At 33.0% G+C, this 15,651-nt stretch overlaps 3 protein-coding genes and 1 pseudogene across 3 annotated transcripts; 1 reads left to right on the top strand and 3 right to left on the bottom strand.

Moving 5' to 3' along the window:
* Positions 1 to 775: 775 nt before the first annotated feature.
* Positions 776 to 4,878, top strand: LOC110631620 (proline-rich receptor-like protein kinase PERK13; annotated as a pseudogene).
* Positions 4,879 to 5,634: 756 nt separating this feature from the next.
* Positions 5,635 to 7,372, bottom strand: LOC110631671 (uncharacterized). The gene has a single exon (XM_021779582.2). The coding sequence runs from the start codon at positions 6,237 to 6,239 to the stop codon at positions 5,805 to 5,807; it is 435 nt and encodes a 144-aa protein (XP_021635274.2). The 5' UTR covers positions 6,240 to 7,372; the 3' UTR covers positions 5,635 to 5,804.
* A 151-nt stretch (positions 7,373 to 7,523) lies between these two features.
* On the bottom strand, positions 7,524 to 9,153 carry LOC110631670 (1-aminocyclopropane-1-carboxylate oxidase homolog 1). The gene is made up of 3 exons (XM_021779581.2): positions 8,539 to 9,153; positions 7,984 to 8,305; positions 7,524 to 7,882 (listed from the first exon to the last, which is right to left on the bottom strand). Exons 1-3 carry the CDS (start codon positions 9,063 to 9,065, stop codon positions 7,631 to 7,633), a joined length of 1,101 nt encoding a protein of 366 aa, XP_021635273.2. The 5' UTR covers positions 9,066 to 9,153; the 3' UTR covers positions 7,524 to 7,630.
* A 3,659-nt stretch (positions 9,154 to 12,812) lies between these two features.
* Positions 12,813 to 14,496, bottom strand: LOC110631615 (1-aminocyclopropane-1-carboxylate oxidase homolog 1-like). The gene is made up of 3 exons (XM_021779500.2): positions 13,843 to 14,496; positions 13,287 to 13,608; positions 12,813 to 13,182 (listed from the first exon to the last, which is right to left on the bottom strand). Exons 1-3 carry the CDS (start codon positions 14,367 to 14,369, stop codon positions 12,931 to 12,933), a joined length of 1,101 nt encoding a protein of 366 aa, XP_021635192.2. The 5' UTR covers positions 14,370 to 14,496; the 3' UTR covers positions 12,813 to 12,930.
* Between the last annotated feature and the right edge of the window lie 1,155 nt (positions 14,497 to 15,651).

Genomic DNA, 15,651 nt, shown 5'->3' with positions numbered 1-15,651 from the left:
TTTAATATTTTTATTATTTAAAAATTTTAAAAAGTATAAATTATTAATTTTTTTTAAAACATTTAGTTAGACTAACAAAACATAATTTTCTAAATTTTTAGAATACAAACTTATTAAATTTTTTTATTTAATTAATTTTATTTTCAAAGATATTCTATTATTTAATTAATTAAAAAAAATCAATTTTTAAATTTTTTATTAGATTTGTGAATAACTTTTGTAAATAAAGTCATAAAATATAATTGTATTACCAATACTTTTATTTTTTGATATAATTAATTATACTATTTAATATTGAGATTAAGAGTTAAGTAATTAACCTTATTTAGAGGGCAAGGATAAGACGGTTTCCATTATTATTATTATTATTATTATTATTATTATTATTATTATTATTATTATTATTATTATTCAGCTATTAATTTAATTTTTTTTATTTACTAAGACATTTTATAGACTTATTAAGCTATTAATATACGAGAATTTTATGATTTAATTAATAAAAAAGAGCATTAAAACATAAAAGGGTACACATATAAAAGAATTTAAACTTATATGAAAATAAATTTATATTATTAAATTAAATATTTATATATAAATTCGTATACTTTATAAATATGTTAATTAATTTTTTATATATTTTAATATAAATATTTAATTTAATAAATCACATAAAATAAATATTTTGTTGGCCTTCGGTTGCCAGCTCTATAACCGATATGGCCATTGAGTTGGGCCAAACAGAAAACTGGAATCGGGTTGTTGGGCCTCTACCCGAAAACAACAGACGCCGCGTTTCAAACTTCGCGGTAACCCGAGACTCAAGGACAGAAGGCGAGCGACGGAAATAACGGAAATCGTGGCTACAAGCAACGGAAACACACAGAGACAGAGATTGAGAGGGTGGAAGACAAAGATTACACTTTTACAACACACAATCAACCAAACCCATCAACTATTATTAGTCTGAAAGAAAACCCAACAAATATTACACTCAAAAAACAGATTTTTTTTTTTTTTTGGTTTGCAGGATAGCTTTCTGAAGGTGGTGGTGGTGGTGGTGTTGTTGTTCTTGGAGACACATTTTCATACCCTTTTATTATTTCTTTCTTTGGTTGTTTCAAGATTTTTGTTTTCTGTAGATTGGTTTTGGTTGGATTGGACAGATTTGGATACATTTTCTCTTAATCAATAAAGGAAACTTGAAGAACATTTGCAGATTTGTTTACCCCAGAAAATTTTGTGGAAAACCGATTGAGAGAATTCTGAAAACACAACCCATTGAATTAAATAAAGGGGAGATAATAGAAAAGGAAGGAGAATTTTTGTTTCCATAAGGATAATGTCTGATTCGGCGGAGACGCCGAGTTCTTCAGAAATTCCTCCTTTGTCAGCCGTAACAAATTCTTCACTCCCACCTAAAGGCTCAACGGCCCCACCACCAGAGCCGTTGTTGGAAAGTCTTGTATCAGCGTCTCCACCTTCTAACACTGAGGTGAATAGTTCATCACCATCACCTCCAACAAGTTCAAGCTCTCCTCCTCCTTCACCTCCACCATCATCACCTCCGCCTTCCAGCTCTCCTCCTCATAGTCCGCCACCTCCAACAAATTCACATCCTCCTGCAGCCTCACCACCACCGCCATCTCCATCGCCCAATTTGTCACCACCACCATCATCTTCCTCTTCTCCTCCTCCTCCTACCCCGGCAAAGAATGAGTCGCCCCCTATATCTGGCCACTCATCTCCTCCTCCTCCTCCTCCTGATAAATCCTCAACAAAATCATCACCCCCTAGTGAATTTGTTCCACCACCTGCTTCACCAGGAGCGGTAGAATCTCCACCTCCACCGACAGAATTTATAGCTCCTCCTCCTCCAGTTTCCAATGCGACAACTGTATCATCAAATTCAAATGTGACTTCATCATCAACTGCGTCCCCTCCTACACAATCTACTAGTCCTAGTGCCTCTAGGGCCTCAACATCAGGAAATTCATCTTCAACTCCCTCTACTACGAAACAATCATACACGGCCAGCACCAGTGGTACTGACAATACCACAACCAATGTATTGGTTGGTGCAGTGCTGGTGGGTGCGGTGCTCATTGCAGTAGTTGCAATCTTTTTTGCTTTGAGGAACAGGAAGAAAAGACATGATCCTTATGCAGCCCATTACATGGCCCCTAAAAGTTTTGCTGGGCAAACAGGTAAAGTCTATGTCCATTTTGAGGCTCCTCCATTGTTTTAATTAGTAACTTATTCTGATTTAATGTGGGCTTTCTTCCGTTTTCTTAATGCAGATGGATATTACTACGGAGAGCTGCCAAATTTTTCACCTTTCTCTGGCCAGCCAAATTACTCATATGGTTCGCAAATTTCACAATCACCAGATAGCTATGGGAGTCAAAACAACATTGGAGATTCCGGTATGATAGGGGGTACTAAGACCCATTTCAGCTATGAAGAGGTGATGGAAATGACAAACGGTTTTTCTCGTCAAAATATTGTGGGTGAGGGTGGGTTTGGATGTGTTTACAAGGGGCAAGTGCAGGACGGTAGAGCAGTGGCTGTCAAGCAGCTTAAGATAGGTAGTGGACAGGGCGACCGAGAATTTAAGGCTGAAGTTGAGATAATTAGTCGGGTTCATCATCGGCATTTGGTCTCATTAGTGGGCTATTGCATCTGTGATCATCAACGTTTGCTTCTCTATGAATATGTTCCAAACAAAACTCTTGAGCATCATTTGCATGGTAAGGTGATCATTCTTCTTTTCTTATTGTTTATTTCATTTGTCTATAGAAAATTTTAAGTTCTTATGCTTGTGTGATTCTTATACGTGCCAACAGCAAAAGGAATGCCTGTGTTGGATTGGCCTAAAAGACTCAAAATCGCTATAGGTGCTGCAAAGGGCTTGGCGTATTTGCACGAAGATTGTAAGTACTCCAATTCATGTTTAAATGTGCAAGTCACTTTATGTACCTAGATCACGGTAGATTTTAGTAAGCATATGCTCTTAAACTTTAATTACACAGTTTATTGAACGTCTAAAAAATAATGATGACTAATTTCTTTTCATTCTGTGACCAATTGTAGGTAATCCGAAAATCATTCACAGAGACATTAAGTCGGCAAATATTCTGTTGGACGATAACTTTGAAGCACAGGCAAGTGTTCACAGCTTTCTTCCTCTTCCCCTGCAACTCAATATTTGGTTTCTCTAACTATGTATTCTTCAGTCCTGCAATATTATTGTATAACTGCTTTAACTGCAGGTAGCAGATTTTGGACTTGCCAGGCTAAATGATACGTCTCAGACCCATGTATCAACTCGAGTCATGGGGACATTTGGGTAGGTTTTGATTGTGTGTAACATCTGAGTTCATTCAGATTCAATGTCTTTTGTTTTATTGTCACCTGTTTTCACATTTTGAGATCCATCTTCTTTAGCTCTTTGGCATACAGCATGCCAGAAAGTTTAATTTTATGAGGTTAATTAAGCCCAAAAATTGTTATCTGTTTCCATGACATACTGGCTGTCCCTACAAAACCTCTCCAAGAAAGGGTGTCCTAAAAATTTGTGTTCAATCAATCCATTGTAACTTAAACAACAACGGGTCAACAATGCGCTAGTTTCCAGGTCTTTATTATCGTTCAATTTGACTTTCAGGTACTTGGCACCAGAATATGCATCAAGTGGAAAATTGACAGATAGATCTGATGTGTATTCATTTGGAGTTGTACTTCTAGAGCTTATAACTGGAAGGAAACCTGTCGATCCAACTCAGCCTTTGGGGGAAGAAAGTTTGGTTGAATGGGTATGAGCAAGAAATTTCCTTTATCCTTTTCAAGATCGACCTTGGCTAGTTACCAAAAGTAATATATATCTTCATTTCCTTCTGAACGTGATGATGGCAGGCTCGTCCACACCTCATTCAAGCAATTGAAACTGGTGATCTTGGTGAATTAGTTGATCCTAGGCTTGAAAAGCGTTACATGGAGAGCGAAATGTTCAAGATGATCGAGACAGCAACTGCTTGTGTTCGTCATTCTGCTCCAAAACGGCCACGAATGGTGCAGGTGACAATTTTTTAAAAACCTCAAGAGTCAGTTGTCTGATTCATTCTCTTTCAGCTGATTTTAATGATAATGCAATTATGGGAAATATAATCAAATTGAACACTCGCAAAAAATAAACTTTCTTGTCTACCCTTATGCAGGTGGTGAGAGCATTGGACAGTGAAGAAATGTCTGATCTCACTAATGGTGTGAAGTATGGCCAAAGCACTGCATATGATTCTGGTCAGTACAATCAGGAGATTAAGAGATTCAGAAGGATGGCCTTTAGCAGTGATGATAGCTCCGAATTCAACACAGTCAGTGGAGAATACCGCTCAAGAGAAGTATCCCATGGACCGCCAATTTCGAATTTCACAAGTGCAGAGTTGGAAACTCAACCCATAAGAGATGGTGTTGACGAGAGATATGGAGGGGCTCAGGGCAACTTAGGCAGTCGTCGGAATATGTAAAGGTGATGGGGCAACAGACACCTGCATCAGACCTGCAACACCACAGGAGGCCATACCTGAATGAACCTGCACTTGGAATTAAAAATTAACTACAGTGTTTAGCTGCTTCAAGTGATCAAATGAGCAATGGAGTTTCAAGCTTGTAGAGTGTGAGTCCAACTCAAGAATTTTATATATTATTCTTTTTGGCATCACTGATACCATCAGTCAGGGATACTAGAGCAAGATGGATTCAGTTTTTAGTGCATAGGTGTCTAGACTTTCACTCGCGCTGTGTGGATATAATCATTGTCGATATATTATTTAACTAAATACAAATATGATTATATAATATTTTTGTATTTATATTTAATTTATTTAAAATATTTTGAGAAATGTTTGTAAAAGAAATCGTATAAATATATAAAAAATTTTATATGAAGAATAAAAAATAAATTGAGAATAAATACAAAAAATAAAGTATATATAAATAATTTTTTAAAAGATAAAGATTGCTTTAGTGATATTTGTATAAATATTTTTTCAACTTCTAATGTATTAGTAAGTAAATTAGGTTTGGGAGAAAATTTTGGTTGAATATTATATTTTCTATTGCATTAGAAGGTGGCTAATTTGATTTTGATAAGTGATATTGATTTATATAATAATAACCCTTAATTTTTCTAATATTTATTAAAGTATAATTATTATTATAAATTTTTTATTGCAAAAAATTAAGTACATAATTTTATAATTACAATGACCAATGAAAAAAAAAAAGATTTTTAATTTATATAATTTATAACTATAATTCTTAGTTTGTAAAAAAAAACTAAATACATAATTTTATAATTTTTGGACTGTGAAAATTATTTTTTCAGTTTAATTTAATTCACTTTTATCAATTTAATTTCAGTTTGAAGAATTCAAAAACTGTAACTTTTAATTTGATTTGAAATTTTTGCAATCCGTCGGACTATAATCAGTCTTTCTTTTAGTTAAGTGTCTTCACTTAGCATGCTTGGTTTCTTACAATAGAAAGCACCCCTTCCCGTCTATGACCAACAAAGTGGCACAATAGATCTCTCGTTATAACCATTTCATATGACTTAGAAAGAAAAAAAAAATACTGTAATTGATCAAATCTCAGTAATTACACATTTCAAGCTGTAGTTGAAACTAGAAAAATATATAAGAGCGAAAAGCGAAAGAAAAAAAAAAGGATTTTGATAGAAATGGCAACCAACAGAGATTAAAGTAACATACATGAAGAAAATAACCCATCATAATGATCTATAATTATGGACCAGGCTTTAGATGGCCAGCATCAACAGTGTAACTTGCAGCTTTCATATGACCATTTTCAGATGGTTTGTGTCCTCTACCATCTCCATTTCCACCTGGCCTACCTTTTGGGAATCCCTTCTCAAACCCAAACTCAAGGTCTCCTTCTCTTTCTCTTCCCCTCTCCCTCTCCTTTCCCCTTTCTTTGGGGCGAACATTAGGGTTTGGCTGGCTCTGCTTACTGGGTTTACTGTGTGTGTTGCCTTGAGTACGCTTGTTGCAGAGCCTGCCAAGGCAACAAGCAATAGCTGATATAACACTAATCATGGCAAGAACTATAAAAACAGTCCCAAATGATCCATTTGAGTGAGAGTGGAAAGCCGGTGGTGGCTGCCCAGTAACGGTGTTGGGGTAAACGACAACAGGCTGTTGTTGTGGTTGTATGGACATTTTCTTTTTCTTTTGTTTTGGTAGGTGTGGGAGAAAAGATGAATGAGTTTGCGGTTTGGGTTTAGTATATGAGCTTGCAGGTGATGTTCTTGGAGTGCAGACCAAGGGAAAGACTAAGGTGGACTCAGGTCACAAGCAAGAAATTGCCCTGAAATGAGGTTATGCACAAATTAATATATAATCGGGTTGTTTTCAAAGTGAATGCGTATGTAGCTTTTGAAATTCACTGAAGGGAAGGACTCTCTTTAATAAAGATATTATGTGTTCTTTACCGCGGACAAGGGGCACTTTCCTTTGCTTTGTTATGAGAGATTGAGAATTCGGACTCTTTGGATATACACAAGCAAAGGCTTATGGAAAAAGCACTGCTTATATATACACTTAAAAGGGTATGTTTTAATTTTTGTTGTCACTAAATCAGCAGACAAGCTGAGCAATAATATGAATGTGAATCGAAGTGGAAGAAGAAAAGCAAAAAAATCTTTGTGGACACTACCTTGGATTTTGGTGCAAGTGCAGGCTAGCAGCCATTTTAACAGGTTCTTGACACTTTATTAGCTCATGAGACCCAAGAAAATGAAATTATGAATGATATGGTAAATATGAAAGAAGAAAAGAAAAAGAAAAAGAAAAAGGAAAGGAAAATCTGCCAAAATGTTGGCTCTGCTAACAGGATTTTTGGTCCAAATTGCAGTGTAGCAGCAATTAAGAAAGACAAAATATGGATTGAATATTGGGATTTGCGTAAGAAGAAATCTTGCATTGGTATACTCAACCACAAACTTATGTGGTAAATGGGGTCACTCCATGTTTAATTGTTGCCTTTATTCCTCGCTTTTCCAAAGAAGGATTCGGGAAGAATGGGCAGACCCAGAGCTTGATCTCGTTGCTTTTGATTTTTTTTTTTTTTTTTGGTATGATTGGAACATTAATGTAGTTAGCAATAGGTTGGTGGGTATTCCAATGCATTTTGAGCCCTCTCAAAAGAATACGCAATCTGAATATCTATTATCTCAAAACTTAGAGAGTGAGGTGCTCTCGTCCCTTTTCCTAACAACCTTTGCTAGCTATAATTTACAGAGAATTAAAAATTACGTATGATACGATATTCCTCAAAATACTTTAAGTTTGCGACTTGATAGTATGAATATTGGAATATCCGCCACTCAAACTCTGCCAAGCTTTTTTAGCTGGCAGCTTCCTATTGATTGTGGTGGATATAATTTTTTATGAGAGAGGTGCACAATATAAATGGCACATTCAATTAGTATTTGAGTCGATTGCATAAAAAGTTTCTTTTCATTTAATAAAAATACTCTTTGCTCTTCAACATTTATTTTTCTAACAGTTTTATCATGCAATTTCCGTCTCCAGTATTTCCTAATCAAGTTTCAAAGCTTGAATTTCAGGAGAGTAGAAGTCCCATCTAGGCCTTTGGTTTTGAAATGGTCAGAGTACTCTCTCACGGTGGTTTCCCTGTACTTAGGAGGATTCTCTTCTGATAACAACTCCTTAATAGGACCATAGAGTCTTGATGTTGGCTTCAGATTTGTGCTAAAGAAGCAAGCCACAGATATTCTCGGTCCTACACGGTTTGCCACCACCCTATGCTCCACGCTCACGAACTTGTCGTTTGTTATGAGCTGAACCCAAAAAAGAAAATTGTTCTTAGCATGAGCCTTGCTGAAGGATAATTAGATCTGCCCCTCCAGACCTAGAAATGGATAACCAGTTGTTGACTTACCTGTAGAAGGTCTCCAATGTTAACCACCAGAGCCCCTGGCCTGGGAGGGACATCAATCCACTGATTCTGATGGAGAACTTGGAGACCACCAATATGGTCTTGTAGAAGCACTGTACAGAAATCACCGTCTGCATGCTTGTTTAAGCCCAATGTTAATTCTGGCTGGGGACATGGTGGATAGTAATGCGCCGAAATTACAAGGCCCTCACTGCAGTCCATGTCTTTCAAGTGGTTTGGGTTCAGACCAAGAGCCTCAGAAAACAATTCAAGCAATAAATTTCCTAATTTCATTACTTCCTTGGAGTACTCCATTAGTACATCTCTACAGAAAAAATTCAAAATACGACATAGCATTTCAAAGTTCAGTTTATGTTAACTTCAAGAAATAATAAATAACTTGCAAAAGAAATAGGAACCTGAAGTAGTCTTGGCTGCCTATTAATTGCAGGCAAGAAATTAAAGTAGATAAGTGGCTGTAACCGAGATATTTCCAAGCCTAGATATTATTGAAATAATGGTCATCTAATGCAAAATTAGTGCTGCTTAATTACTCACCTGCATGCGGCTGGCAACTCTTCTGGCTTGGGAGGATCAGGAGCCATTTGAACAGAGACTGTATCCCTCCAATTAGCTGATGGTGAACTGTACAAATCAAAGTTACTATTGTAGACGACCTTTTGGGTGTAATCACGAGAGAAGAATTCTTTTTTAATGTCCATATCTTGCTCGAAAAACCTATTGACACCATCCATCATCTCCTTCAGGACACTTGCAGGAATCCCATGATTAACAACTTCAAAAAATCCCCAGTCCTCTGAAGCATTTCGTACTTTGTCAATAATCTCCTTGCGAGAAATTGAACCTTTATCGACGCCTTCAAGGTCTATGACAGGGAATGTGAAGCTGGCGCCAACATCAGTCTCAGCACATGAAATTTTGTCCAAATCATCGGGCAGTCGATAGAAAATGCGAGGGACTTTGATAATTCCACCATCAACAAGTCCTTTAACACCAGCTTTAGTTTCATCAAAAGCTTTTAGTTCACTTGCTCGGCAATATCCAGAGTTGATTGCAGAGTCCATTTTTTCTGTTGAGTGAGACAAGCTTGAAATGCTGGCTAGTTGTTCAACTCATAATTCAAGAAGAAAATTTAAGGTCCACAAAATAATATAAATGGTATATCTTTGGATCAGGATGAATTGAATGGATGAACATACAAATATTATATAAATATGTAGATTTCAACATGTTGATTGATAAGTGCCTCCAATATGAAGGGCCCATGCTAAATTGTCTTCAATGGAATTTGGAATTCACGCCTATTATTTAGATAATCGATGGCACAAAAGTCAGGGAATTCAAATGGAACAAAGTTGATTTTTGCATCTGAATGCATAATTTTACCTAATTTTAATTTTTTTTGTTTAATTTATCTAAATCTTTTGATTTTTAATCAAATTTACCCTTCTCTATGAAAGTGAACTTCACGCAATGTTGGCCAGTTGTTTTTTTTTTTTAATATTAATTAATTAAAATATAGGTTAATTACTTTACAATCCTTCAAAATTTTAGTTAATAACAAATAAGCACCTAATTAAAAATATTCTTTTTTTTACAAAAAAAATAAAATAATAACTACTTTAAGATCCTTAAAAGTTTTGATTAATTACAAATAATCCCTATTTAAAAATTGAATAAATTACAATTTATTCATTAAGGTTTGGCGAAACCTACATATTAGTTTCTATATTTTTAAAACCCACCTATTTATTTCTTAAGATTTTAATAAATAGTTAATTTTATAATTAATATTTATTTTTTAAAATTAACTATATTAATTATGTTAAAAATTTTAATATGTAATTTACAAACTTTTAATTTGTAAAATAAAAAATTTATAATTGTATAAATATTTAATTTTGCCCCATTAGAAACTATTTTTGTAGATTTATTAAAATGTCAATGACTAAATAGGTGGATTTAAAAAATATAAAGACTAATCTATAGATTTTACCAAATATCAGAGACTAAATTATCATTTACCTAAAAAAATAATTCTTTTTTATTAACAAAAACAAAATTGATATTTAATTAAATAAAATATTTGAATTATTTTTAATAAAATTAAAATATTAAAATAATATTTTAATATGAAAAAATAAAAAATAATAAATTTTTTTTGATTGGGCACGGGCTATGCACTTAAATGGGGAGGGAGAAATTTGAATTTAAATAAAAAGGTTTGGGTAAATTGAGAAAATGAGTAAGGGCCTGTTTAGTCTAACTGTTAAATACAACTGATAGCTGATGAGAGTTAATTTATATTAAGTATTTGATAAAATTATATTTAACTATTACTGTTGATATATGAAATGATTAATAAGGGTATATATCATATAATTTATTTTATTATTTAAATAAATATAAAATTATAAATTTATTATATTATTTATTTTATTATTAAATTAAATATATAATTATTAAATTAATATATTATATTATTTATTATATTATTAAAATAAATATATAATTATTAATCTATGGTATAATATCATTTATTTTATTATTGAAATTAGAAAATAATTATATCAAAAAATAAATAACTTTAAAAATATAGATAAAATAATAAAGCAGTGTTAATAAAAAAAATTTATAATTAATTTTAAGTATTTAGATATAAATAAATATTGTATATTTTATGTTATTAATAAAAAATATTTTAACAAAATTGAAATATGTTAATTAAAATGTTAAAATTATAAATAAAAAAGATAAAAGTATTAATAATATTAATTTTCAAGTTAAATAAAAAAGAATAATATTGTCAAAATAAAAAATAAAACCAAATCAGTTGATAAGAAATAGCTCTAAAAATAGAGCTATACAAACTGCAGCTGATGGGTACTATATCAGTTGTCCGTCAGCAGTTTTATTTTTTTAAGCTTGTTAAATACTCTAATTCACTTATTTGAGTGTCTATCAGCTATCAGCTATACTTAACAGGTGAATCAAATACCCCCTAAAACTAGACATTGACAAAAAGTTGAGATGCAAAAATAAGCTTTTGGCTGAATTCATATTCTCTTGCCCATAAATAGAAAAGAGCTCAATAGCTCAAATTCTTTAAAGTAGTGTTTTGATATAAATGAATTTCATCAAATTTTATAAAATTCATTTGTAATTCTAAAATTTTAATGTTTGGTTTAAATAAAAATTCATTTAGAATTCTTAATAATCAATTTCATAAAATTTATTATAACTAAACTAAATTTCATTAAAATTGATAAACTTTATAAATAAATTTAAAATTTAAAATTATTTATTTTCTTATTATATATTATTTATTTTATTTTATTTATTCTAAATATAAAATATAGCAAATAAAAAAATTAATTTATAAATAAATTTTATCATTAAATTTATTTACAAATAAAATAAATTTTACTAATTATTGATGCAGTATTACGGCGATAATTCCTCAAGTAATCAACAAGTGCATTTTTGAAAAAAATTCAGCCTAGCTATCCCTTCTAATCAATGTCGTTCGCAGGGCAAGTAATTTCCACAAGTCCAACAACTACTTTGTTTTTTTTCCCAAGGCTGCGTCAGATTCGAATATCATAAAATATAATCACTTTCACCCATATATTAGATAAATACCATTTCCAGAAAAGGACAAAAAAAACCTACCAGAAAGATGATGGTGCCATCGTAAATTAACTCTCTGCAGTTGTTGTGGCTTCTCTTATTCATCCTGGAGATGAGATGCGCTGGCCTTGACGCCAATGAGTTAACACTTTGACTGCAACTTCCACCAAAATTGCTTTGCAAGACTGCTGACCATCAATAAAAATTGCCCAAACAGTCCAGGCCCTAAACAACAGAGCCAAAAAATGGCTACGCGTCGCCAATTTAATGAAGGGGATGGCTCAATTGCGTCAAGTGGCAAATGAAAAGCAGCAATAAACATGACAAGAAATGAAATTCTTGAGAACATGTGTCTAATGGGAATTCACGTATCATGATCCAAATGGATTTGGAAATCATTTTATGAGAGAAAGGAACACCTCCAACTCCAGACCAAAATCGAACACAATACATATAATTAATATTTTAATTAGTTCGAAGCCATATATATCTAATCACCTTCCATTTTCAACCTACTCTATATCTTCTATTTTAACACAATATATATATAAATCTTCACCCCATTTAAAATCTGTGTAGATCTCAGTTTCAGATTCCAAAATAACAATCATGTTCAAGAGGATTCAACATTTCTTCCTTCTCTATCTAATTCCACCGGCTTCCCTCCTCTTCATCATTTTTCCTAATTCAATAGGTAACAAAAACTCTTTCATTTTAAAAATTTTTATCTAATATCAGTGCACAAGATGTAAACATATGGGATTTATGTGTTTAATATGTAGATCTATAATAAATTAGGTCTAAATAAAAAAAAAATTTATTTAAATCCGAATTATCATTGATTTAAGTGTTCATGTCATTTTAATCTTTCTCGTTAGACTATGATAATATTTACAGTTGGTGCACCTGTTGGAATATGCTATGGACGTGTAGCGAGCAACCTCCCACCACCATCGACCATTGTTAACCTTCTCAAGTCCAATGGCGTCAACGACGTTAGCATTTTCGATGCTGATCCTGAAACGCTACTGTCCTTTTCCGGCACTGGAATCAGCCTCATGGTTGGCGTCCCAAATGAAAATCTCCCATCCCTTGCCAATGGCAATGCAAATACCTCTCTTCAATGGCTACAATCCAAAATCCTTGCCCACATTCCAGCCACCCAAGTGAAGTACATGATATTAATAGCACTATAAAAAATTTATTTTCATTCAATAAAAAGGCTCTTTATTCTTTCGCATTTATTTCTCTTAACAGATTTATCATGCTATTTCCTTCTTTGTATTTCCTAATTAAGTTTCAAAGCTTGAATTTCAGCAAAGCGGTAGTCCCATCGATGCCTTTGGTTTTGAAATGGTCAGAGTACTCTCTCACGCTGGTTTCCCTATACTTAGCAGGATTTCCTTCTGATAACAACTCTTTAATAGGACCATAGAGTCTTGATGTTGGCTTCAGAGTAGTGCTAAAGAAGCTAGCCACAGATATTCTTGGTCCTACACGGTTTGCCACCACCCTATGCTCCACGCTTATGAACTTGTCGTTTGTTATGAGCTGAACCCAAAAAAAAAAAAAAGGGTTTTCAGCATATGCCTTGCTGAAGGAAACTTAAATCTGCTCTTCCAGGACTAGAAATGGATAACCAGTTGTTGACTTACCTGTAGAAGGTCTCCAATGTTAACCACTAGAGCCCCTGGCGTAGGAGGGACATCGATCCACTGATTCTGATGGAGAACTTGGAGACCACCAATATGGTCTTGTAGAAGCACTGTAAAGAAATCACTGTCCGCATGCCTGCTTGAGCCCAATGTTAATTCTGGCTGGGGACATGGTGGATAGTAATGCCCCAAAATTACAAGCCCCTCACTGCAATCCATGTCTTTCAAGTGGTTTGGGTTCAGACCAAGAGCCTCCGAAAACAATTCAAGCAATAAATTTCCTAATTTCATTACTTCCTTGGAGTACTCCATTAGTACATCTCTGCAGAAAAAATTCAAAATACGACGTAGCATTTCAAAGTTCAGTTTATGTTAAACTTCAAGAAATAATAAAAGACTTGCAAAAGAAATAGGAACCTGAAATAGTCTTGGCTGCCCATTAATTGCAGGCAAGAAATTAAAGTAGATAAGTGGCTGTAACCGAGATATTTCCAAGCCTAGATATTATTGAAATAATGGTAATCTAATGCAAAATTAGTGCTGCTTAATTACTTACCTGCATGCGGCTGGCAACTCTTCTGGCTTGGGAGGATCAGGAGCCGTTTGAACAAAGACTGTATCCCTCCAATTAGCTGATGGTGAACTGTACAAATCAAAGTTACTATTGTAGACGACCTTTTGGGTGTAATCACGAGAGAAGAATTCTTTTTTAATGTCCATATCTTGCTCAAAAAACCTATTGACACCATCCATCATCTCCTTCAGGACACTTGCAGGAATCCCATGATTAACAACTTCAAAAAATCCCCAGTCCTCTGAAGCATTTCGTACTTTGTCAATAATCTCCTTGCGAGAAATTGAACCTTTATCGACGCCTTCAAGGTCTATGATAGGGAAAGTGAAGCTGGCGCCAAAATCAGTCTCAGCACATGAAATTTTGTCGAAATCATCAGGCAATCGATAGAAAATGCGAGGGACTTTGATAATTCCGCCATCAACAAGTCCTTTAACACCAGCTTTCGTTTCATCAAAAGCTTTTAGTTCACTTGTTCGGCAATATCCAGAGTTGATTGCAGAGTCCATTTTGTCTGTTGAGTGAGACAAGCTTGAAATGCTGGCTAGCTGTTCAACTCATAATTCAAGAAGAAACCTTAAGGTCCACAAAATAATATAAATGGTATATCTTTGGATCAGGATGAATTAAATGGATGAACATACAAATATTATATAAATATGTAGATTTCAACATGTTGAGTGATAAGTGCCTCCGATATGAAGGGCCCATGCTAAATTGTCTTAAATGAAATTTGAAATAATTGGTTAAACCAAACAGAACCGAATATGTTTATTGATTTTTAAATTGATTTACTTTTATGGAAAATTTATGAATTATATGTAATTATATATATATATATATATAAATTATTTAATTTCATTAATTAATGATTAGTAGATTTAAATTAAGATAAAAATCAAATTAAATAATTTAAAAATCAAGTTTAATTTAAAAAATAATTAAAAATAAAACTAATCAATTTAAATCGAATCAAATCAAAATAAAATAATTTAGTTTAATTTAATTTTTTATTTATTTTTAATTTAATTTTTAAAATATATAATTTAATTTTCATGATTTGATTCAATTTAATTTGATTTCAATCGACTACCCACGCCTACTTGAGATGAGATGCTCTTGCCTTGACGCCAATGGATTGACGCTTGGATTGCAAATTCCACCAAAATTGCTTTGCACGACTGCTGACCATCAATAAAAAAGCCCAAACAGCCCAGGCTCTGAACAACAGAGCCCAAAAATCGCTATCCTTCGCCAATTTAATTAAGGGGACGGCTCAATTGTGTCAACTGGCAAATGAAAAGCAGCAATAAATCTGACAGGAAATGTAATTCTTGAGAACACGTGTCTAATGGGAACACACGTATCATGGTCCTAATGGATTTGGAAATCATTTTATTAGAGAAAGGAACACCTCCAACTCCACACCAAAATCAAACCCAATACATATAATTAACATTTTAATTAGTTTGAAGCCATATATATCTAATCACCTTCCATTTTCAACTTACTCTATACCTTCTATTTTAACACATATATTTGAATAATCACAATTATTTCCCTTGTATATTTGAATAATTAAAAAGAAATCCTAATTAACTTTGATTATTATTAGTTAATATATTACTTTAAAAAGAAAAAAATAATAAAAAATTAATATAATGATTATAATTAATTAAAAATAAAAACTCTTAATTGATTTGATTAACAATAATAATAATAATAAATTTCTTAAAATTAATATAAATGTAATTAAAATTATTATGTATATTTTTTTCTTTAAGCAGGTTA

The sequence above is a fragment of the Hevea brasiliensis genome, chromosome 10 (assembly GCF_030052815.1).
Source record: "Hevea brasiliensis isolate MT/VB/25A 57/8 chromosome 10, ASM3005281v1, whole genome shotgun sequence".
Classification (NCBI taxonomy): domain Eukaryota; kingdom Viridiplantae; phylum Streptophyta; class Magnoliopsida; order Malpighiales; family Euphorbiaceae; genus Hevea; species Hevea brasiliensis.
Note: the sequence above shows the minus strand (reverse complement) of the source record. Positions and strands in the feature narration are given on the sequence as shown.

Coding starts and splice junctions, on each gene's coding strand:
- LOC110631671 (XM_021779582.2), bottom strand. CDS start 6,239: ATGTCCATACAACCACAACAACAGCCTGTTGTCGTTTACCCCAACACC.
- LOC110631670 (XM_021779581.2), bottom strand. CDS start 9,065: ATGGACTCTGCAATCAACTCTGGATATTGCCGAGCAAGTGAACTAAAA. Junction 8,306..8,538: donor GAGTTGCCAGCCGCATGCAG/GTGAGTAATTAA, acceptor TTTTTTCTGTAG/AGATGTACTAATGGAGTACT. Junction 7,883..7,983: donor ACATTGGAGACCTTCTACAG/GTAAGTCAACAA, acceptor TTTTGGGTTCAG/CTCATAACAAACGACAAGTT.
- LOC110631615 (XM_021779500.2), bottom strand. CDS start 14,369: ATGGACTCTGCAATCAACTCTGGATATTGCCGAACAAGTGAACTAAAA. Junction 13,609..13,842: donor GAGTTGCCAGCCGCATGCAG/GTAAGTAATTAA, acceptor TTTTTTCTGCAG/AGATGTACTAATGGAGTACT. Junction 13,183..13,286: donor ACATTGGAGACCTTCTACAG/GTAAGTCAACAA, acceptor TTTTGGGTTCAG/CTCATAACAAACGACAAGTT.